At 36.5% G+C, this 25372-nt stretch overlaps 1 protein-coding gene across 1 annotated transcript in view; it reads right to left on the reverse strand.

Moving 5' to 3' along the window:
• Window positions 1-25372, reverse strand: part of LOC144443408 (BDNF/NT-3 growth factors receptor-like) — a 73856-nt gene that overhangs the window by 45733 nt on the left and 2751 nt on the right. The window contains exons 2-3 of the mRNA XM_078132875.1: window positions 24171-24335; window positions 10901-11475 (exon numbers count right to left, since the gene is read on the reverse strand). Coding sequence (XP_077989001.1) covers window positions 10901-11088 — 188 coding nt within the window. The 5' untranslated portion in view covers window positions 11089-11475; window positions 24171-24335. The remainder of the gene's footprint in view (window positions 1-10900; window positions 11476-24170; window positions 24336-25372) is intronic.

Consider the following 25372-nt stretch of genomic DNA (forward strand, 5'->3'; position numbering starts at 1 on the left):
AAGGCCTTCGTAGACGTTACACAATCACTTTCTGATATCTAACAGCGTGCCTTCTTAAATCTATTTAGATCGTTTTTACCGCGATTCGATCCCCCTTCTACTCCAACTATTCTTTATACGGTTTCAGTAGTCCATTTCAATTTTTATCATATTTTTATCTATTCTTTTCTTTTCGCTCCTTTTATTTCATCTAGCCTATTTCATTTTATAACATTTCATTTCATTTCACTTAACTGTCGTTCTTTTAATTTCTTTCTTTGATTTCATTTTTTTAAAAAGCAATCCATTTTATTTTCAGTCATATCGTGAAAGCTTTAATAAAGTACACCTTTACTCACTATTCAATTCAATCCAATATCATTTTATCGAATTGCTCTTGTTAACGTTTACATTATTTCTTATCATTTTGTTTTCATTTTAACGATCTATTTTCTTCATCTTAACCATTAATTTACAACAGAAATTCTTTCATCTAACTTTTTTGAAGACTTGAATACGCCCTGAGTATCATTCTCATATTTCGAAGGAAGGTAAATTTAGGCCAGCCAGGTGTATCATATCAACACAGTACAGCGACTATTTCATCTCCGATATAAGCTGACGTCCTGAAAATGTACTCTATTTATCTTACGTATACGTCATTGTATAATAAATCCCGCTATTAATGACACTAAGAGACCGTAATGTAGTATAAATTATTACACTATAAAACCATGGTAACAATATCTTGAAAGATATCCTTGCAGACGTGTACAGTGAAATATTCGGTTTCCCATTACATTTTTTTTCGGTGGCATAAACCTAACATAAAATCCGTGTATTGCGCCTTCGCTCGACTTGAATAAATGTCAGTTCTTTTAATTTTACTATTTGTCAGAGATGTAACGCATAATGTTGCGTTCACAGGGATTTCTCAACTATAAGAAAGATCGGTAACTAGGGGCGATTGCTGTTGCCTGGCAACGCGAGATAAAAAGATGAAGATTGTGTACTGTAGACGTTTGATGACGTAAAGAGTAGGGATTGCGATGATTGGGACAATTCGATATAACATTTGAAGCCGGAAGAGGACAGAATTGGATAGCCACATCTCCCTCGGAATGCGTTTCAAAATCCCTTCAAGGTTTAACATTCTTTGTGACATCAATACCACGTGATAATAACCTTTTAACGCCAAATTCTTTAAAAACACTTTTTAAAAAAAATCTTCGAGGACAGTCTGATAATTTCATACAACATATGTATATATACATACATACATACATACACACACATACATACATACATACATACATACATACATACATACATACACACGGACAGATAGACAGACAGGCAGACAGACAGACAGACAGACAGACAGACAGACAGACAGACAGACAGATAGGGTATTAACATTAAATTAGATTATGTTTACACAAAAATGAAAATTACTCGAAAGTCCAAGCTCTTCTGGAAATTTAAGCAAACCTATATTGTATAGGTAATTTGATAAAGAGAGAGATCGTATGATGTATTAATATGTGCGAGTTTTCACAAGAAGCTGCCCATCAGCTGTAATCATATAGCACAGTGAAAAGATCAAAAGCGTGACTACCCTGAACGCATCTAGTGAAATTTAAAGCTTGTTACCTCAAAGGACATGTTAACTCTTGCTGTAAATTACTTCCGAATACATAGAAAAAAAGGGCTCCAAGTAAATGTACTTATGAAATCTGTGCACACATGTCCCTTTCACTACATTGTTTGGTGTGTGTGTTCTTTCTTCATTTGTGCGATGTGATGTCGGGAGAGGTTTAGGGTTTCCGCAATCAACTACACCGTGTCTCTCTCTTGTCGATTTCTTTAGAAAGTCGTCAATATTGTCAATTTCTTATGAGAGAATGTCGTGATGTTTGTTCTGACAGAACAGTATTTCCGGTTGGCTCGTAGGCGTGTCTGGCAGATATGACGGCGAGGTGGGGGGGGGAGACAAGATTTATTGATATAAACAGTCAAAACGATTATAATGCTCACAAATGATTAAGAAGATCTTAAGCTTTCCTGTCCGTTTCTAAGGTAACGTCTTGTTCAAATATATAACAATTATTTCATATTACAACTACTTCCCCTTGCAACACACTTCATTCACGTGGTATCTGCTAGAGTATCACGACTCGTCGTATCTTACAAACTACAAACTTGTTTGTTAAAGGAAATGGAATACGGAACATAAAACCACCCATATTCTTCCCCTATAATCGATCATACACGATATGCTCTTAATCTCTTAGACTGTGTCTATAAAGATACATATTAACTTTTTTTATAGTCAAGGTTGGCATCATTTTGCATTAGACAAATCAAAAGTGTGGCATGCATACACAACTTTGATAATCTATCCGGAAAATAAGGACACTGTCGCTACAAAACTTTCTAAAATAATTCAGAATTTGACTTTTAAAAATACATTTTATCAAACCTTTTGCCATTTAAATAATATAACAAAAACTCTTTTCTTTTTAGACAACGGTGACTATAGCAACCTTGTAAATTTTCAGAGATGGACAATTTAATTGAGACCCAACTGTTACATGTAATACGTATATTACACACAACACACAGTTGACTGGTAATTTACGTGTATGCGATTGGACATCCACCGTCACTTATTAAAAGAAGTTTGAAAGAACTACATACAACATGGCGTTATAAAGATGTCTGAATGTGACCTGGCTGCAAACCCTCGATTTTACATTTCTAACTTTTAAGCAATGACCCCTGACCTCCGAATGTTATTACTCAACGACATCACGAAGGTATGGATGACGAGGCTAGCATATGAAATTGACACACATCCGTTGAAATTCACAAGAGAAAAGTGCGTGGATGAATTGGAAATGCTTACAAACCATATGAAAGTTTTCTATAGTAATCTGAGGACAAATAAAGTACATTCAGATCTGTTAGATATCAGTTGTAAAGAGAGTGATAGTCGATCCTTAATCTCATACAGGTACTCTCCCCGTCCGTAATCAGTATATCCACAAACAGCTGTAGTTTCATTCAAAGTCTTCCACCATTGCACGGGCTTAGGGACTGGACAGATATTACAGGGTGGGGTGGGCCGGTGTTTTTAGGGGGTGGGTCACTATTTTCTGCGCAAGGGATTGGGGGGGGGTCACTGACTTTTATGCAATGATATGTTGATAGTCAATCAAATAAAAAAAATACTGACATCCAAGAAAATACAAGATTTAATTTTAAAAATCTTTTGATGAACTCACAACTAAAGTGTGCGTGAAAATCAATTTAAAACCTGTCTTTCTTTTCTAATCTATCAGCTGTCATTCACATCTCAGCTATCATCTTCCTCAGTATCACCATTGCCATCATCACCATCATTGGACTCCTTTTCACTGTCATCATCTTCCTCAGAGTCATCTCCATCGTGGTATTTCCCATCATCGTCATCATCATCTTGTTCAGAATCATCTCCGTCGTGGTACTTCCCATACTCGTCATCATCATCTTGCTCAGAATCATCTCCATCGTGGTACTTCCCATACTCGTCATCATCAATATTTTTGGCATTTCAATTTTTTTCTTTGGTGATGTGCAAGATATCCTCACGGGGCTTCACATGTCAATAAAATGGCTGCTGGACTACTATGCACATTTTGTTTCAAAATTATTTAACTAAAGGTGATTTCTTTATATTTTCTGAATAATACATATGATCATATACATTTGAGTCATATATCTTTATACTGTAACCGTGGTTTACTTGATTCTGATGATGCCTACAAGAGTAAACTGAGATTAAACTAAGTTGTTGCATATCCAACATGCACTAAAGAAATGAGCAAAATTTACGACAATTTGAAGGGGCTGAGAAATTATTTGACCACCAAACTTCTGATTATATGAAAGGGGAACTTTATATGGTTTGCTCTTTATTTGTGACTTTTTTTGTTCTGGAAAAGTCATTTACCAAGTGTACAGCTTCAAAATATCGTTCAGCTTTTCCACAACAAAATACACTTCATAGCCAGACAATATGTACTGCATAGTATAATTGTCTCAATTCTGGTATTTTAATACCATATTCAAGCATTGTAAGACTTATGTCTATGGTTTAATATTTTATGCCTCTAAATGGCCTTATTTTCGAAAACGTTCTCACTTTTGGGCGTGTCTCCTCCCAATCAGTAGCAATCACAGTGATATAACATGCTCCCGAATCAAGATGGAAGGAAGCTACCTCCACGTACGTATACGTTAGAGCTCATTATGAGACATCTCATCTCCTTATGCATATGAAATACATATCGTTTGTAAAGTAACCTCGTTTGGACTGTTACTGTAGTTGTTTATCACTGTTATTTTAATACATCTTTGTACAATATAATTTTACATCTCCACTATAGTGTAGGTGACAGAAGGGGCTGCTAAAATAATTGTTTATCACTGTTATTTTAATATATCTTTGTACCATATAATTTTACATCTCCACTATAATGTAGGTGACAGAAGGGGTTGCTAAAATAATTGTTTATCACTGTTATTTTGATACATTTTTCGACCATATAATTTGATATATCCACTGTAGTGTAGGTGACAAGGGGTTGCTAAAATAATTCTGAAGTTTCATTTGGCAGGTATCAAACATGAACAGCTTTTTATTTTTTCTGGCCTTTTGTCTGTTTTCTTTTTTTCTTCGCTTGATACTGGTATTTCTCAACTCTCCAAATCAGCACATGCTCTTTTTTTGGCAGTTTGTCTGTCAATCTTTTTTTTCTTCAAGTTTTCCATTGTATCAAACAGGTTGTTGATCCTAGTCCTACAGTTACTATTAAATTCCACTGAACACTCCCTCCCTAATGTTATTCTTTTTGTCTTTGTAAAGCATGTATCCTGATGAGCTTCTATCTTCTCTCCTTCTTCTCCAAGTGTTGATTTCGGTTTCGTTAACTTTTTGTTAACATATTGGATGCAATATTTTTGGGGGACTGAGAGTACTATATTTTACAGTGAAGATTCAGTTTCGGGAAAACTTAGTGACTGTTGAATTGTATTTGTCAACTCATTAGAGTGTGTCGGGGGGGGGTCACTTTTTTCATGCACGGTAGAGGGCGTGGGTCGGAATTTTTTGTGCAAAGATTTGAGGGGGTCTATATTTTTCATGCCGCGGTCTTTTGCAAAACACCCCCTCCCCCTGTAATTTCTGTCCAGTCCCTTACTTACCATAATACATGTAAAAACGTATGGTATGTCTGATGTGAGTCCGGGCTAGGAGGTACGAAACAAGCAGACATTCTAAAGACGACAACAAAACACATGATATTCCAGACAAGACAGTTTCATAATTACGTGTTATTGCATCACGTGACTTAGACCCTGGGCATCGATCATGTTCTACAAATATTTGTCTTTAATCTATAATCATTTTTATTTAAAATAATCAGGATCAAGAATTCTGCTTCCATAACGGACATGTCTGCTAAATAATATATTTTGTACACTTTGGTATTTTTCCTGAGGTTATTTCTTTATTCGTCATTCCGTTTCAGCCACGCGTGATGATTGCATTGAACTGTGTTTAAAGCTAGGGGGTGTTTCATCGCTACTTATTGATTTGTCTTCACATCTTTATTATTTGCCTTGTTCTCCTCTTTATTTTTTGTGTGTACGGAAAAAATTACATAACAAGGCTTTGAAACATCATCTAGAGCACAGATGAGTAACACGTGTGTTACTTATCTGTGTCTATAGTAAGCCTTCTATTAACAGTTAAAAGTATGTAATGATTAATAATACCTGGCACTCTGCTTTACAAACGCTGTTGATGTGATCACTGAAAGAAGTGTTCTTGTTACGATTGTTTTGTTAACACATACTAGTACACGAGCTTTACCGGATTCTTGAGTCGATGAATTTTGTACCTGAACAATAATGACAACAACTTCAAGTCCAACTACAATCAAATCGTGGTCTCTCGTCACAGTTACTCTGCATTCATGAAGAGGCCCGCCCACGCAAATGACCTATGGGTCATTGTACATACGGGCAATGACTTGTGACAGTACGTCAGTCGTGAGGACTGCTGCTACTCACGACATCCGTTATCAGGCATCCAATTTTCAAAAAATCGTGAAAAAATAAAACAATAATAAAACAGGAATGATAGATGTGTGGATATTGCATAAATTGTAAAATCATCTTCCCGGCCCATGAAGGTACGACATTTACACAAACGTATTGTAAAGGTTACAAGTTTTCCATAGATCTGCGGATAACAATCATTGCTATGCCAATTACTATTAAAACACTTTCACTTTTATATGTTTTAATTGTTATTAGTAATACTTCAAAATAAGCCGAGGACCAGAACGAGTTGCACCAAAGGAGGACATTTCCCTTTCTAAAATATTGTTATGTTAATTACAGTCTGTCAGGCTACTAGTGCTATCATCTTCGTGTTTTGACTTGACTTGATTTGCTCCTACGATTGCATTGTGTAATTCTGTGTAACAAAAAAGACAAACAACAGAGCCGTTGGCTTCATGTTTACTAATCCACACTTCGGACAGACAGAGTCTTGCATAACACTAGAAGCGGAGGGGGAGATTGTACATGTAACTTGAATGGTGTGGACCACCGCTTTAATAGGTGATGTTTTAGGGCTTCTGGAGGCACATGAAAAAATAACAAAAGCTGAAGTTGTCGCCATTATTGTCGCGTCCAGAATCTGATAAAGCGTGGGGCAGTGAACAAAGTAGGGAGGGTATACTAGTTCCCCCCTTAAAATGAAAGGGGAAAACGATGAAAATCGTGAACGCCTTCAAAATCGTTTAGAAACACACCGGAAACAATGTGATTGAAAATAATTCTATTGGGGAATGATGTACAAATTTTGCTGCTCTTCAAATCTCAAGGGATATATAGATAATCCAATTCCAAAGCACGTAGATTTAGTTTTGCCTGTGTAAACATACGTTAAAAAAATAAATCCTTTGTAGGTCCCCGATTTGGAAAAAAACCCACCACACCCATTTATGAATTTCTATTGCACAAAACGCAATAGTCCAGAAATAATTGTACGGCACGGAGAGGCTCAGAGAACACACTTAGTGTGATAAAATATGTGATATTCCAGGATGATCTGTCTAGTGGCCTGGTTGTTGGTATGGAATGAAAAAAATCAACACGACATCGTGTTATTGTACTTAATCATGGGGCAATTTCCCTGGTTACTTATTATTTATCACATTATACTAAATGTCGAAGATATTTGAGAAGTTAATGTTTGGTGCCAGGGCCAATTGGTACTATCTAACCACATATAACCTCAGACCACTTCGTTGGTTAGTGGTCTGAGATATAACATATACATTTTGCAGATTCGGAAGCTACTTACAACAGCGTTCGTATAGATTCACATTTTCATATTTTCACCTTATGCGATATATTTCAGTATTAGAGTTCGATCATGCCGAGACGGGGGCAGGGGCAAGATGTGCATTTGGCGCCAAGGGCATTTTAGTTTAAATTGTACACAGAAAAAAAAAACTTCGTACCATACGCCAACGTTGTTGTCAAACTGACGGAAATGACAATGTTTTAACTTATTTATATTACCTACTACGGTCATAAAGCCGTAACTGAGGTCTCGTCATATCAGGGTTTTCGTTGCAATATCGATCCTGCTGTCAAGTAAAAACACACGAGGACGACACAAGACAAATCGAGAGTTCATTGTTTACACACGGCAGACATGACAAACAAGGCACGATAGTCGATATGTGGGGACTCCAAGGACACACACATAGAAACAATTACGTAACTATATAGCAGAGTGCGCTCACGGCCTTCAAATTGACAACGCTTTTTTCACCAATCCTAAAAAGAAGTGCAATGAAATGATTCGCCAAGTATTCGTTATCAGTATTGTGAGCATGTACCAAGTTTAGAGATTCGGGATCGTTTCCTTAGGAAAGAAAATCAAGAGATTACAGGTTTGGCACTAGACCCGACATGTTGACACAGTGCCAAATGTATGTACCCAACAAAAACACTTCATTGTGGGTTTAGATAAGAGTAACGTAAAGTTATTCTTTTCATTGAAATCGTAAATTTGTCATTTAAAAAATAACAAGTTTCCCGAAAGACGTTTTAAAAACGTTCATGAAAATCCTATTCTGTTAAATTAATATTATATATATATTTCGCTGCTGCTCCAGCCCTAATCATAAACCGCTAACTATTTGAACTGACACAAAATGTTGTATGTAAATGAAGTACTTACAATCAAGGTCGTTCTATATGTAGAAGAGATGAAAGACAACACTAAGGCCATTGACCTCTCTGAATCTTAATTAAAGTAATATTGGGAAGAAAAAGTGAGCAGAAAAGTAAGCGTTCCGCTTTGGGAAGATAATAAATGGAAATTCTTTTCTTTTTAAATGCTACTCTTTTTAGACTATGTAAAGTGAGAATAGTAAAGCGAAGTGTTATAAGCGAAAAGGTAATGTAATGCGATATTGTGAGAATACAAAGACACATTGCTGCAAACCAGTTGATGATGATACTCCTCTAATGCGCACATGGATACATGATGACGTCAAGCAATGACGTCACTGGCAGAATCGAGTCCTGTTTTACATGTTTATCAAGATGGCTCCGTTTTTCAACTGACGACTATAAGGACATCTCATAGCAGTTTTAATATATTCCATGCACACTGGTTATACCCTTGTAAATTGAACGAACAGTCTATTTTGTGTGTATGAATGTCAGTACAGCAGTTGACAAACGTTGTTTTTTCTCTAAAAGTATAAAACACAGTCGCCATTGATACATAGAATTTCTTTCTTCATTACAAAATTTTGTGACCTCCAATAGATATTGGCAATAACAGACAGTGATCGTGTACTCCGCAATGATAACATTTACCGCGTACAATAACAACTGATATTGCTAGAAAAATCAAATTCCTTGATTGCTAGAATCAAAACATAACAAAATAAAGAAGATAATCCATAAACAAACATAAATGTCTACAGTTTCTTTTAAGGTGAAATTGAACCTACACAAATATCTAATAACACTGTAATATATAATGTTCTTTGGAGAGTTTCATCTCATGAAAAACTGATACCTCATTAAAAAGTGTTATATACATAGCTAGCGTTCCACGGGATAAATAGACATTCACATCTCGCATGTTATCCAACTCAAATGACGCTATGTGTGATCCTAAAATAAGACCGAAGTCTACAACTCTATAAGCTTTTTAGTGTTTCTGAAATATTTTTAAATTCAATATTTGGAACTTTTTCATTTTTACATCCGTTTTCGTATGATGTCATATCAAGAACACACTAGGCTATGTGTTTTGATTTCTGGGGTAATTATTAGTAATTTTGAGCTTTGGTGGGTATGTTGAAACCATTCTCGCTACGAGCTCTAATTACAGCATTAGTTCTTGTTGGTGTCCCGTGTACCTGCTGCGACGAAGTTCACCGATCTGTGCAGTGTGATTCGACAGTACATTTTAATCATCGCAATACGGCTACTGTCCTTGCTAACGGAAACCCGTGGCGCTAACTCGACATCGCCGATGTAATCTGAAGCCTTGAAACGTACACCGATATTTTATATAAATGTACAATGAGTGAACTAAAAGATGTTCTCATATTCAAGTATCTGTTTTGTTGTACGTCTAGCGTCTGATAAGGCCGCGATTCAAGCATACAATAAGGTCGATTTTCCCCTCGTGGCCGGCTGTGATAAAACCACGGGTTTTCGAGTCCTTGAAAGCACCCATATTTACAGTCTGTTCAAACATGTCCGACTGCTCATTCATTTAAATCATCCTGAAAAATTAGATGAAAATGAGCAGTTACGGTTGCCTAGTTACGCGCTTCAAAGCTGTGGCCCTTTTTAAGTATGTAATTTCAATCAGGATTTCCTTTTTTCGGTACCTCTCTCCTTCGTGTAATATTTTATTGCGTGCATATACGTGTTTATATTATTCTCTCTATGTTTGTCCTTCTACATTGCAGTGTGGACATTTGCCCTGCTCTGAGTTGATAGTAGGAAAGCTAAAGGTGTCATCTTGTGTTGTGAATTCTAGGTAACGGCATTACTAATTTTGGTGCAATATGACGATTAATCGACACAGTATTCTATCACTTTTAGCGTATGTTTACCAAAATTGCCTTAAATTGTACTTGTGGGTGATGGATTGGAGTGCTGTAGCGAAGATATTCATCTCTTCCCTTGATCATTGACATCAAACCCGACAGCATCTTTACATCATCAAGACATTGAAGAGACTGTACTTTTGACATCTTTCCCCTCATTGTTTTGTTGTGGTAGTGTACGAATATTAAATTGTTGGTTTAATGCCTCGGTATTCAACTGACTGTTGATTAACCAGCACCCACCTAAACATCCCCACCCCCACCCCTCCTCCACCCCACTCTGCGCCTAGGAGTGATATGACCGTCAGTTACGTTTGCCAACACCATGACAAGCAACCATAACTCACCACATAACTGTGTGCGCCACTTAACGTAGCTAGCTGTGCACAGCGAGTTCATTTATAAACAACTTACACCTTTAAACTTATTTATTCTTTTGTAAGAGTTTGCTTGTTCGGTCAGTAACTGTCTGTCTAAATGTCCTGCCATGTAATTACTCAACTCAACCTTGTTAAGCAGGGTTTTTTTCATCTGCACTTCCATATAGGCCACGTACGTACCCTGCTTATTACACAAACAGCTACAGTGAAGCAGTGCCTATAACGACCTTGTGTAGTATCTGTGCCTTCCCTGTTGAAACACACAAAACACTATACAAAATGACAGTTCCACTGACAAATATATTGATGCAAAATAACATGGCGAATACTTACAATTCGGTGGTGTCTGGAGATCCGATATCTGAAAACGATGTCAACGTGTTTTTTTCGATACACTCGACTTTACTTTCCGTACACGTGCAATGTAAAGGGCAAAGGTATGTCTTGAACCGTGCTGCTGCTGTTGGTTGTGATTGCGACAGACAAAAAATTGTAAACCACAGAAAATTCCTCCAATACATTTTCGGTCGATTTGTCTATTGTCAGCACTTGACAGTCCGAATGTTGTATTAATGAGTTGATAGATAGTGATTGTTGTATACTCAAGTCAATTCGAGTTGTATGATTCCGCTGTCTGTAGGTGTTACAAAGACACAGTCCAAACTAGATAATTGCGCTACGAGAGTAAACATGTATTCTTCGAGTGAAGACGATCCAAACAGACGACAAAATGTAACATCCGTAGTTAAAAATTGGTGAAAGTTGACATTATCTCAATGTATCGCTGAAGTCACATCGGTCAGTGGTCGTCCAGTGGTAATGTGTGTCAATATCATATTGGCTGAACCTCGTACACCAACCCGGTTTGACGTCGACCACTCCACGGTTTATCCTTCGCTATGTAGCAACTGTAAAAGAGCGAAGCAATAGATGCTAAACACTGAAAGCTATTATACAAGCACACAATGAAACACGCTCTCCTATTGGCTGTCACGGCTTATTGTTGTTCATAATGCACGAACTGATGAATACATACAAAATCCTTGCTGAGGTAGAGGGCATACCTTATGTGTAATGATGACAGCCATATTCTTATGCAAATACAAAAACCTCGTAGGTCACGACTCAATGCGACTGTAATGTGCTGCAAGACTCAACTTGAACATTTCGCTATTTTTGAAATGACAACACCATTATTCAAATCACGAAATATACATGTCTGTGTAATTGTTTAATTGCTAGGACTTTGCACATGATATATGAAAAATTGAATTCAGCAACGTTTTGATTTCGTCAATATGACAAAAAAACACGTTTCTCCAAACAACCTATTCTAACGCATTAATATTTGTTTTTGAATTAGTATTTGTTTTTTGAATTAAACATATTAAAATGTAAGAAGGAAACTTAATATCACCCTATTATTAGTTGAATGAGGCAGTAACTCGTTAAAACTCAATCAACTGTTTGGACTTCAAATATTGATGAAGCGTTCCATAGCTGGCTATTTTGACGTTACTGGGGATAATCAGAACATAGCAAACACAAGTTCCGGGGAAAAGAAGGAGAAACATATATTTAATATAATTGTGATCGAGGATTTATGACAACTGCTTAAACGTTGCCACGAGCGTTGACAATATGCCCTAAACATCCCAGGCACGAAGTATTAATTAGACTTGTACGGGTTGTCATGGAAACACAATTTCACCGCTCTTAAATGATCGTCATGACCTATTTATAGTAGATTTTTAGTGTTGTCCGCCAATGGATGATTGTTTTGCACATCGGTCTATGAACGTCAGTGATTGACTCAACGTCACAGAGTTGAACAAACCCGTACCAGTGTTTAGATTCGTACTCAACAGCATCTTAAACACTCACAAAAAAAAGTGTATTCTGAAGGTGCCCCACGGTGTTGACAACGTCGCTACTAAAAATAGTATCTTATATCGTAGCGAAGAGGGCGCTTTCGATTATGTGACGACGTGACGACGTCGCAATGATCGCAATTTGAAGTAGTGCATATGTTCTGGTCGAAGTATCTCGCATTTCAACGCCTTGAAAAAGCGACATTATTTTCAACGCATCACGAGAAAAGCACAATTAAAAAATCTCTCTACACAAACACTGCACAAACTGTTCCAGAAAGCCGTGCCAATATAGTGATATCTAGAAATGAACCACATTATAATCTCTCTACACAAACACTGCACAAACTGTTCCAGAAAGCCGTGCCAATATAGTGATATCTAGAAATGAACCACATTATAGTCACTCTCTGTTGACATGGCAACACGTGATGTAAAGCGATCTTGACCAATAACATACATCGGATTTAAATCTCGTGAAAAACAAGTGAAAATGATGAAGTATGGTTGCATTGCTCATAATGAGATATTCCGAGTATTAAAACGGATCAGCAACGTGTTGTCAGCATTTAACAACTTCTATTTTTTCGCAAATACTTTACTAACCGTGTAAAATACATTGACAGTAGCAAACAAACTGTTCTGAGGAAATAATTGCAATTTATTAATAAAAGAAATTTAATGTAGTCTGAATACATGTATCAATTGTTCAATTTACTCTAGAACAGTCCATATTCGACCGTCTTTCGTCAAACGTAAATTTTTCCTTTTCAAACGACTTATTTCATTGCCATCGTCTACGAGGGGACTAGGAAGGGAGATACTCCTTACTTTCATTTGATTTGATTTGATTTGATTTGATTTTAATCTCTTATTTAAACCATATGACGTCAAATTCCTTCTCCTTTTCTAATCTAACGGTTTTCCAAATTTATTTTGGCACAGAATAGAAATCCTGCTAATGTGACGTAGTAGTTGTACTCGTGTAGTACCACAAACTGCAATAAGGGAGCCATGGGAATGGGGGAATGGGGGTAGCTTTTTACAAATCTATTCTCGGGGAAGGGCCATATTTTAGGAAATGGGATATAAGGGAGGTTACATTTTATTTTGATTAACTCTATTGTCTAACTTAGAATTATTTTTGTTGGCATCTATATATAGTTGTATGCAAACTCGTCCATGCATTATAGCCGGTAGGTGCACACTTAGTGATCCCTCAAACATTAAATATTATTTTGACTGTTGACACTGTACTTTGAATTGTTATTAGCTATGGATACGAGATGCTCAAAACATGTTTCACTTTTACTTGTAACCATGGTAATGAACAGCCTAATGTTGCCTTAAATTATGGCTTAGTTTTAGGGTTAGGCATCATAATATCAGACCATATCATCAAATCGTTGCTGACAACCATGTACCATATAGTGAGCAGTGTCTTCACATGAAATACGTGCTGGTAGTAATTGGGGAAATAACCAATGCCTTTAACACTTACAATGTGGTGGCAGCGGTGGGATTAATTCCTTTAAACCATTGATTCTGGGACTAATGTCCTTTTTCATGTCTGACAGCATTTAAACCATATTTTTGAATTATTTTAACAAGCTTAGGGGAGTAGGGGAGGGGCTTATTTTAGAGAAAGAAAATTGGGGAAGAGCATGACGGAATTGGGGAGGGTCACATTTTACGCAACAGCCTGGGCGTGTTTTCTCTCTGCCCTCTCCCCTCGTAATGACTGCAGGCTCCCTAAGTCGCCATTCTCGCAAGAAAGGGCATATTTTTATTTCCGCTGACGTAACCAAAATGTAATTCTTGGATAGTGCCGTAAAGAGGCCCATGGCTTTACGACGATGTTCCTTGTAAGCTGAGAGTCAATCCATAAATGTCGAAGTACACAATAATTGCGTAATTAATGTTTTAGAACATTCATAAAACATCTTACAGTCAGTATATTACCTATGCGATTTCAGGGAATGATGTTTTATGAATGTTCTAAAATAGCTAATTACGTTTTTTTATACTTAGGACATCTATGGATTCTCAGCTTACAAGTGATTTGCACGGATCATTGTTACGTACATAGTAGCCGTTGTATTTAGTAATCGAACTTCAACATTAAATTAGTAATAAGGTTATCATGTCCGGTTTCAATACATCTGCTGTTAAAAACTACTTTATATATATATACACATATTGGTTGTACCACTTATACAATTGTGTATCATGAATTGTTATAAACAATCACCACAAATAACGCAAATCACGTGATCCCCCTAAGGGTAACCCTTGAAAAGAAGAATGTGGCCTTGCCCGCTCTTTGACCTCTTAAATTATCTCCAGTTTAGGGATATACTTGAAGATTCATCTTCATTTAAACATTATTGCTCTTTCATATGAACGGATGAACAAAGCAAATTAGCATATCATTTGTATAAATCCATGGTTCCTTTGATGAAATGGTGCCAATGACATGACCTTTTAAACTGAGTAAACAAGCTTTATAGAGCTCCGAAATAGTTTTATTACATGTATGCATCATGCTTTTCGTGTTGAGAAAATGTAACACAAAATGTTGAAGTCATCCTCGCCGTTTGTGACCAGTTTCTGTTTCGCAGTTCTGCCTACGTACGTAATGATCGATGGATGGATGGATGGATGGATGGATGGATGGATGGATGGATGGATGGACGGACGGACGGACGGACGGACGGACGGACGGACGGCTGGATGGATCGATCGATCGATCGATCGACCGACCGACCGACCGACCGACCGACCGACCGACCGATTGATTGATTGATTGATTGATTGATTGATTGATTGATTGATTGATTGATTGATTGATCGATCGATCGATCGATTGATTGATTGATTGATTGATTGATTGATTGATTGATTGATTGATTGATTGATTGATTGATTGATTGATTGATTGATTGATTGATTGATTCATTTGGTATATGTTGACTGATCGACCAGTTTTGTACAATATTATGAGCCTACATTTGTGTAAATTTGAGTACTTGTGTAGTGCGACACTGGTAAATATGTATCGGTGATGACAACATCATTGACTTCAGTTTCACATCGCTACACGGTCACCGCTACAAAACAAAACATTGGTATCCTTGGGTGTTCACCGTTGTACTCATTTAATACCTTCTATACACAAAAGTCGATCAGAAACACAGGCAAGGTCAATTTGACCGACAATTTGAAACAATAAAGTCACAAAGCTTGTCACTCTTCTCATATAATCTGAAATCTGACGTACGTGTATTTTGTTCCGTTTTGGTATTACCTATTACCAGTATGGCAGACTATAAGTTGATTGCATAAAAACAATCAGATTGAACTGATGACAGATAGATCGATGAATGCGGAAAGCCGACATAGTCTAGCGAAAAGCGGATACAGAATGATCAAAACTCAAGGTTACATCTGATCACATAACAATATTGTACACAGTCCATCTACATATATTTACATTGTTCCCTGTCAAAGTTTAGAGAATATTATAATAACTCGTGTTTGTTTATGCACAAGATTAGTCACTATTATGTCCCTAACTCAAGAGTTCAATGACCAGTGCCGGTCGCAGATGAAAAATGAACAATTTCATAGACAGTGTTGATTTCGTGAACACTTAAAAAGGATAAATTAAGGAAAATATTTCAATCTTACACTCGCCTTCGTTTTTATGTTTTCGAATTCACGTGTACCTATATTTGCCTCCCTTTTCAATGTATTCCAATAATGTCTAACAGTCTATATTCAGCCAAAAATGCCAATGCGTCAACACATTGAAAATAATTATCCGATTTTCTTTAAGTAAACATAACACACTAAGGTTTTTATACGCCATTTTGATATATTGGTATTGTGACATATCATTTTTGGAATCTTAATTGGCTTTAATTCTATGCACCTGATATAAATATCACTACTTAAGCAACGGTATGATTGTCGGATGTTGCTGCAATCCTATCAAGTCTCACATTGTAAAAGGGAAAAACAGAACACACAGCAACCACTGGCTGTAAGAGATGAACTACAATGGGTTTCGTCAATCGATAACACAGAACTCATCGCATGCGTGACACGCGGTTTAGACTCGATAATGAGTGGACCAAAATAACTATGGTGAAGAATGAATCAATTAACCTGGCTGGGGTACTGGAAAGACGTACGCTCAAACAGCATCCTTCAAGAAAACTACATCTCTCTCTCTCTCTCTCTCTCTCTCTCTCTCTCTCTCTCTCTCTCTCTCTCTCTCTCTCTCTCTCTCTCTCTCTCTCTCTCTCTCTCTCTCTCTCTCTCTCTCTCTCGCTCTCGTTCTCGCTCTCTCTCTTACAAATTGTATAATTGCGACAAGATTGTAAGCAGTAATCATCATTATCGAGGGATGAAAAGATAGTTGGGAATGATCTAGAGGCAATGAAAGAAAGTATGGTGTATGTACTAGTATGTACATAGCAAATCTCATAGTTCTTTCAATTCCGTTTCAAACTCAACATTCACACAACACGGTTTTGATTTAGTAAATCTACCAATGGATCAATAACCACACAATTGGCATGCTCTTAGAAACCTAAAACACAATTGAAAAATTTAAACTAGTTTCACTTTATTTCTGAGTTTAGTTTTCACAAATCTGAGAGGGGTCTTATCAATCTAACACGCTGTCTTTGATGATTGGCGTGACATTTCACCAACTCACGGTAAACACGTCGCAGGCAAAAAGCAACAACATTAGGCAACGTGTTGCATGTTTTTGCGTAGGTGGCGAGACTGATTTGTAAACTCTCTCACGGCGATCGTAAACACTTTGCCATTTTGGGCGGCATTTAGTAACGAAATAAACACGAGGTGAAATGTACGAATAAAGCTGTGCTCTTTAAAGGGGACCAATTAGCAAGATACAACTGTCATTTAAGCCATATGACGTACTACGTCCGCCACTCTATTAATATTTGAATGGTAGGTAACGTTGCCTGTGGTCTTGTGGCATCAGTGTCCAATGTGTAATCTTGTTTAAGTCACCGTTCCCTGACATTTAAAACCACTATGATATTACTGTATGTTTGTATGGTAATAACGAGCTAAGCCGAACAAGCTTAGGGAAGTTGACATTTACTGAGTATCGTAGAGAAGGAACTACTCCCAGACTGCCTAGCCAATACATCAAAATCACGATGTAAACAATCAAGGTTTTGGGAAATAACGACAGACAAGGAATCAAACAACCATACGTACATATTTACATGAAGTTAGGGTTAACGGATTGACTGCTTGTCAAGAAAGTCTAACCAATAACTTTGCAGACGGGATAGCCATTGCAATATACTTTGCCGATATAGGCAATGCTTGGTCGATATGTTACATCAAATCTGTGAAATTGCCCATTTTGTGAGTTAAATTGAACAGTTTATGAAATGGGCAATCTTGCTGCTCAAGTCATAACATGGGTAAAGGAAAATTGCCCTGTACATGAAAAGGCTAATTTCCATAACACGTAAATAAACGTGTTTAACATTGATAACATTGAAACATAACATTTTTACCAGATTTAAACTGAATGCCTCCATTAAGGGCAAACCCATAGTTTTTTGGGCCTACACACATTGCTGGAATGCAAACCTCTGAACTAGAGCTATTATACATGATGTACCACTTAATTGAAAAAGTAATGATATGAAACTATATGAAATTTGGAGCTTACATAGTTAACATATTGCCTAATTATCAAAAAACTCATTATACTGAATTTGAAGCGTGCATTCCAAAGATGTAGTTTAATTACTGAAGGTCATTAATTATTCACATTTCTCATTAAAAGTAAACACTATGGAAACAACCTTCATAGGACATGTGCGCATTGTTATGATTGACGTACCAAATTTTATGAAATGTGCATTCTTTAATTATAGCCTAATTACCGAAAATCATTAATTATGCAAATTACTCATTAGAACTAAACAAAAAAAGCTATGCTAACAGCTAGGCTTTATTGGATAAGTGTACTTTGTTATGGTTGTGTGACGTATGTGCCAATTTACTGTATATGAAATGTGAAGGTTGTATGCTTAATAAGATACTGCCTAATTACCGAAAATCATTAATTATGTAAATTATTCATTGAATCTTTAAGCTAAATCAACAAACTTTATATGACATATGCGATTTGTCATGGTCAAGGTATGTACCAAATTATATTGATTAATTATGCAAATGCCTAATTAATGTTCATTGGATGTTTATCAAACTGTAATCAGTTCTTGTCATTTCCATTTGGAAGATGTGTAGCAAGTTTCATTGGAATCGACACAGTAGTTTTTTAGATATCGCGTTCACAGACGGACACACACACACACAGACAGACACAGACACAGACACACACAGACAGACAGACAGACAGACAGACAGACAGACAGACAGACAGACAGACAGACAGACAGACAGACAGACAGACAGACAGACACAGACACAGACACACACACACACACCTCCCCTAACGGGAAGTAAAAATGTGGTGCGAGTGAATGCGTCAAATCAGTAAGTAACATATTGAGATTGACGTTAGACAAGTCACTATCCCGTGACATATATTGCAAACAAATTGTATCACTAAATATTCAAAAAAGTAAAATTCCTCTACAGAAGGAATTTAGATTTGGAAGCGAAAAAGATTCGCGAGTCACCATTGATTTAGTGTCACTTTGATATCTGCTCTTCATGGTACATCTAATTTACTAACATATCTAAGTCCTGGTTCAAGTTCCTTAAAAGGTGATACAATTTCTGTGAGATGCAACATCCCCCATCCCCCAATGCATGTCGGGATGGACGAATTTGATAAAGTATGACTATTGCGCCTAAAGCATAGAGATAACAAACTATAATTAAATCACATATCTAATACCTAAATGGCAATGTCTACAATACATGAAGAACGAAGTACAACTGTATTTCAATATGGAACCGTTAAGGCCAAATAAAATAAAAGTCGTTTGGTTCCTGTTACCCGACCCCACCTAGTTTTTCACGCCGACCCTAAATGTTTTTTTTTTGTTTAAATATTCAAGAAAAAAATAAGAAAATCGCGAAAATTGTGAAGTCTCGCAAGAAATAGTGGATGCGGAAACTGACATCAACTGAAGAAGACAATATAAAACTGTTCTTCCAATCTGTAATGGTTGTACATCTGATGAGAAGAAGCCAATAACACAGAGACCATATGAAAACAACAGAAAAACATAACTACCTGAACTAGACACTCAAATATGAATTTAAAAAAAATTCTACCTACCCCACCTATTTTAAAATTGAATGTAATCGGAACCACACAATTTGTTTTACCCCAGTCCATAAGACAATCTTAACTTTGACGTATCATTAGCAAAGGTGAAGAACTTTTTGTGGCAAAATACTTAAGTATGATAGTTAACATATTAAGTAAGTGTTTTTCATCTATTGTAGCTAACTATTGTGTCTTGAACATAGAGAGATAACTAACTAAAATTAAATCACATGTTTAACCTACAATACAAGACAAGAACGACTACAAGATCCGGGTTGGAATCCTGGCTGAAGCAGAACGACAAGGCGAGTAATTTGATAAACAAAGTACACAGTACAGTAAGATATGATAAAGTTAAAAGCTAGATAGAAGGTGTGGGCAAGTGAATTAAGGACAGTGAAAGTGTGGAAGTGGTGCTGAGGTTATGGAAGCCTCTATCACCGTTTACTTATTCCAAACCCCTGTTCAAAACTCGTGCCCTTCAAATTTGATTTCGCCCCTTAGATCGTTATGTGTATTCTAACTTGCACAAGACTGACCATTTCATAAACAGGGTAAGATTGCCTGCTGCACATTGCAAGCCTGTTTCACTGATAGGGTATAAAAGATACACATCCATGCACATTGTGCGGTGACAATACTCATTATTCCAGGAATAGTTATTTATAATTGATACCGTTCAAAAGACTTGTAAGGAGCAATGAATGCATGCATTAATGTCAAGGGTAATAGAAGGGAAGGTGGAGGTGATAAAAGACGAAAGAGACAAACGGACCGAAAACTGAGAAAGCTTGTTTTCATTCTTTTACAAACAAAGTTTACTCTTTGAGTGGATACAGACAATATTAATGTCATACCTTCAAAGTAATTGCCAGTTATCGTCGTTACGGATCCGGCCGAAACAACAGCGCTACCAGTGGAAAACATATCCACAGTTCCTTTCACATCTATGAGGTTAACTGTAGCGTGTAGATTGATAAAACTATAACCCCTACTATTTGACTTTTTCACTCGGTAAAGGGAGGTGCATTTTATGCACGAGCTACGCAGCTGATGATTGCCTTCAGAAGTGGCAATATCGTTTTGGATTATCGGTAAATATATACAAAAAAAACATAATACGATATATTATTCTAACCAACATTATGGATTATCGATTATCGGTAAATATATACATAAACAAATATACGATATAATATTCTAACCAACATGATGTATTTCATGTTTCGTCTCCAATGTACGACGCGGTCTGTCCGAATTCATGAATATTTATGAATTATACTATTTTCAAAACTTAACTTTTCGACGTTTCTTTTCACGGTGTTTAGACTTTTAAAAAGCATCATTCAAAGATCATTTCTATTTCCCATTGGTTTGTTGGTCAAACCTCGCAAACAGAACAAATAATGAAAAAGAAAACTCAAAACATGACTAAATTATGTCGAAGACAAAAAAATTCTCCCTCCTCTCGAGATGTAGAAACAATTAGTTTTTATGTTGTGCATTTGGTAATTTAATTTATTTAAAAACAGTAATAGCATGCATGATATCAAATTCATGTCATTTTCATGAAAAAACAGATTCTGTGCTCAATTATTTTAATTGGCAAAATAAACAACCCTCACACACCAGTTACGACCAAAATGGAAACCACTGAGTGACGGCAGTACGGAACATCCAGTAATTTGAAAGTTGTATCCATCCTTGTCTTATTTTTTGTTGTCTCCTGACGTCACCATTACCATAGTAACAGACAACAAAAGAGACTAACTTCTCGGTGCTTACAATATTGTCTTTTTGAAATGAAAATGGAGTAAAGATGGGAAATGTGGCAATGGGGAAGACAATTTCAACAATATCCGAGTACTCTTTCATTTCAACAGCGCCGTTGCACGGTATTCTTATCAATATGGATCTTTAATAGCGATGACAAAAAATAGGACAAAACAAATTTATAGACTTGCGATTATTATAAGAAACGTATGTGTTCATCCAATCCACCTTTTTTGTGTCTTCAAAGACAGATACTTCAAAGATACGCCATACTTCGAAGTTAATGACCTAGAGAGTAAGTCTACAGAGAACACACGTTGTTCCTCTGTACGTAACAGATACATCGTCATTTCAAACTATTCTCTTTCAACGTTAAAAAACAAGAAAGCAATTACTCAGTCATCTCGGCTATTACATCAGCCGTAACACGTACGTACTTGAAGGAACATAGTCTGCATTCTTTCTAGTTCATCCTGTCCTTTGAGAGTGGAAAAGACCCAATTTTTCAACAATACATGATTCTACTATAATTGTATTGGTCTCTCTGGCAGCGTTCCAGATTTTGCACGGTACGTAGGCGAAACCTCGTGACCGGCCCCAGGCCAGAGTTGGGATTCCACAAAGGGTGGTGGATGTTTACTATACAAAGACAATTCGACAAAATGGACTCTCGTAAACCAATATCACCTGATTCATATTAAAAGCATTAGATAAATTGCACTGTTTGCAGAAAGTTGACAAGATATTTGTTTATTTTATAAACATTTCAGACATTGTCTAAGTGCAGACATGCGAGATTGATCAACTAAAGTTGATAAAGTTTAGTTCAATTTAGTTTAGCCTGGCTAAGTTTAGTTTTGTTCAGTTGTATATGTTGCTTTAGTCTTGTTTAGTTCAGCTTAATGTGCCATCATTAATAGGTTAGAGTTAACATTCACAAAGTAAAACTTACTGAGATTTATGAAAAAAGTACTTTGAATTATAAGTGGAAACATTTTAAATGAATGTAAACTTGCTTAGTACTGCAATTCTTCATTTTGAATGTGACCCTACCCGCCTTCGACTCCGTTCTTATCTGTATACATATATGATAATTTGGTTTGTTAGATTTGAAGCAGTATACAGGTTTTCTCTCTCTCTAGTTTGGATATTATGCAATTGCATATGGCAGTGGTGGCCAAATTTCAACCCATCCTGGACAGTGTAGACTATTTATGTAGAGCAAGCAGACCTCTTAATTGCGCATGTCATATATCAAAGACCCCTGAGTTAGGTTGACATGGTAACCATTGTTATAGTTCAGCTTTGAGGTGTACAGACATGAAATAGTTGTCAACACGCAAACCTGGCACCGAATATAGACCAGTTGTTGCCTAAGGTAACGTTTGGCGTTTGGTGTCACGATGACTCAGATAAAACTAACGTCAACGACAAGGTGTTTAAACTTTAAGTAAAATGGGCCACTGGGTTGTACATGAAACAGAGATCTAAGGAGAGTGTAGACAACCAGTAAGCTGAACAGATGCACTACTTGGAGATTTGAAATAAAAGCGTTTGAAACAAGTGGCTGGCAGCAGTATTGCATGCACTGAGTATAGCTGACACATGTCTTTTAAAAAGTTTTATATCATTTTGGGGTTAAAAGGAAACTTTGAATAATGGTTGTGATTTCAATTTCCAGGTAAAAATCGTACATTTACGTGTTCTAAAAAATTGGGGATAGCTTTTTGGTTCGCTGCCAACTTTTGCTTTACTTGCTACCGAAACGATTTATTTTCCCACACGATTCGTCGACCTAATGCAAAACCTTTTTATCCGCCCCTATCGCCGGTGCAAGTAGATGCGTATTGCACACATTCACGATGGTCGCTATGACAGCCGCTATGACAACTGCACATGCGCAGTGATCAACGATGTGACGACACATCCAGGGCCGTGAAAACTCAAAATAATAATTAAAATGAACCTTTATAACACCAACTCTCTTGCTGTCGAATCTGCCCATTCGTATCTCGCAATGCATACGCACATGATAAGAATCCTGTGAACTGAAGGGCATTCCGCAGACATGCTATAAAATATTATATCGTATGATAAGTTCAAAATGAAACCAATGATTCTGTTCAAGCATTTTGGCAAACGCACTTTGGCATTTTAACTTAATTCGAAATTTTGTATTTCCAAAAAATTCCATGACAATTTTTGAAAGAATCTGTTCCCCTTTTTAGGTATTAAATTTGATTTTTTTAAAAATGTGACTATAAAGTTCACTGACAATCGTTTTTGCGCAATTACATATCTTACCAGAATGACTGACAAAATTGTAAAATTTTGTAAAGCAGACCAAAGTGGGTTGAGAAGGAGTTCTGGTCAGTTTTATAGTAGAACTTTTTTGCTTTTACTTGAATATAATGTGATTTGTAATTGGTAAAGTACGGTCACCATAAATGATAAATAATTTCTAATCGTTTGCGTGTGGAGGACGATGTTACATAATTTTATGGGTTTTGACTCCGGAAATGTACGCAAACCCGGCCTACAAGGTCATGGTCTTAAACATTGTTTTTTTAAGAGCAATGAACAGAATAAAATAAAGTATGAACGTTTCTTCTTTTTCATGCAAGCTTTGGCGTTCAAGTTACAAAACACCTACCTGGTCTATAATGCGAGGATGTGTTCAGTAGCTCTGTGTGTGGGAATCACCAGTATTTATAACGTCGCCACTATCTAACACGTCAACAAACGAAATGAATATATTCCTCACAGACTGACAATAAAAAGCCGCGGTGGTCTACGGGTAGACATTTCGTAATAAAAGCTGTATGGAAAGACGGAACAAAACAAAGGATTTTTGAACAAGAGACACAAATCGTCAGAAATATAAAATATAAAAGCAACTTTTCAGTGAGAAGAAATCTCTAAAAGAAGAAACATCCTATATTAAGCAAAACTTGGAATAATACTGTTACAGTAATGGAATTCCAAACAAAGCGTTTTGTTACTAGTAAACAGATTCATTAATCAATGGCGACTTATCAATATTACCTCCATTTATTTTAAACGTCTCAACATGCAGGCTAGTAATTTGGCAAGGGTGACCAAGGATTGGCTGTGGCTAGTTACAATCATTGTTTTCATTTAGAAACTAAAATGGATGTGACATCATTTATGTCATGATAGTTATGGAAATGGAAGTCATGCAGATGGTGACATAAGCTTAAATAGGCACATGAAATGAATAACACACACACACTCACACACACACACACTCACACACACACACACACACACACACACACACTCACACACACACACACACACTCACACACACACACAAACACACCAACAAACAAACACACACACACACACACACACATACATACACACATAGAGTTTCATTCTTCCTTCGCCAAGTATAGTGCTCAATCACCTTGGAGAGCTATCATACATAAAAATGAAAGAAGACGAGTCTGATATTACATTATGGATTTACACCATAATATAATATCAGACTCGTCTTCTTTCATTTTTATGTATATATATATATATATATATATATATATATATATATATATATATATATATATATATATATATATATATATATATATATATATATATATATATATATATATATATATATATATACATAAAATTCAAGTTGAAATCAGCACACAGCATTGCTTGTATTAGTTGTCCCCATAGAATTACATTTAAGATACAATTACTACAGCCACGGAGCTTAGTATGCTCATCGGAGGGTTTTCCAAGACCTTAAACTTAACTTATGTATTATGCTATGGCCATCAAGGAAATAATAATGTTGACGAACTCAACCACTTGACCCAGATATAC

The sequence above is a fragment of the Glandiceps talaboti genome, chromosome 12, assembly GCF_964340395.1.
Source record: "Glandiceps talaboti chromosome 12, keGlaTala1.1, whole genome shotgun sequence".
NCBI classification, from domain to species: domain Eukaryota; kingdom Metazoa; phylum Hemichordata; class Enteropneusta; family Spengelidae; genus Glandiceps; species Glandiceps talaboti.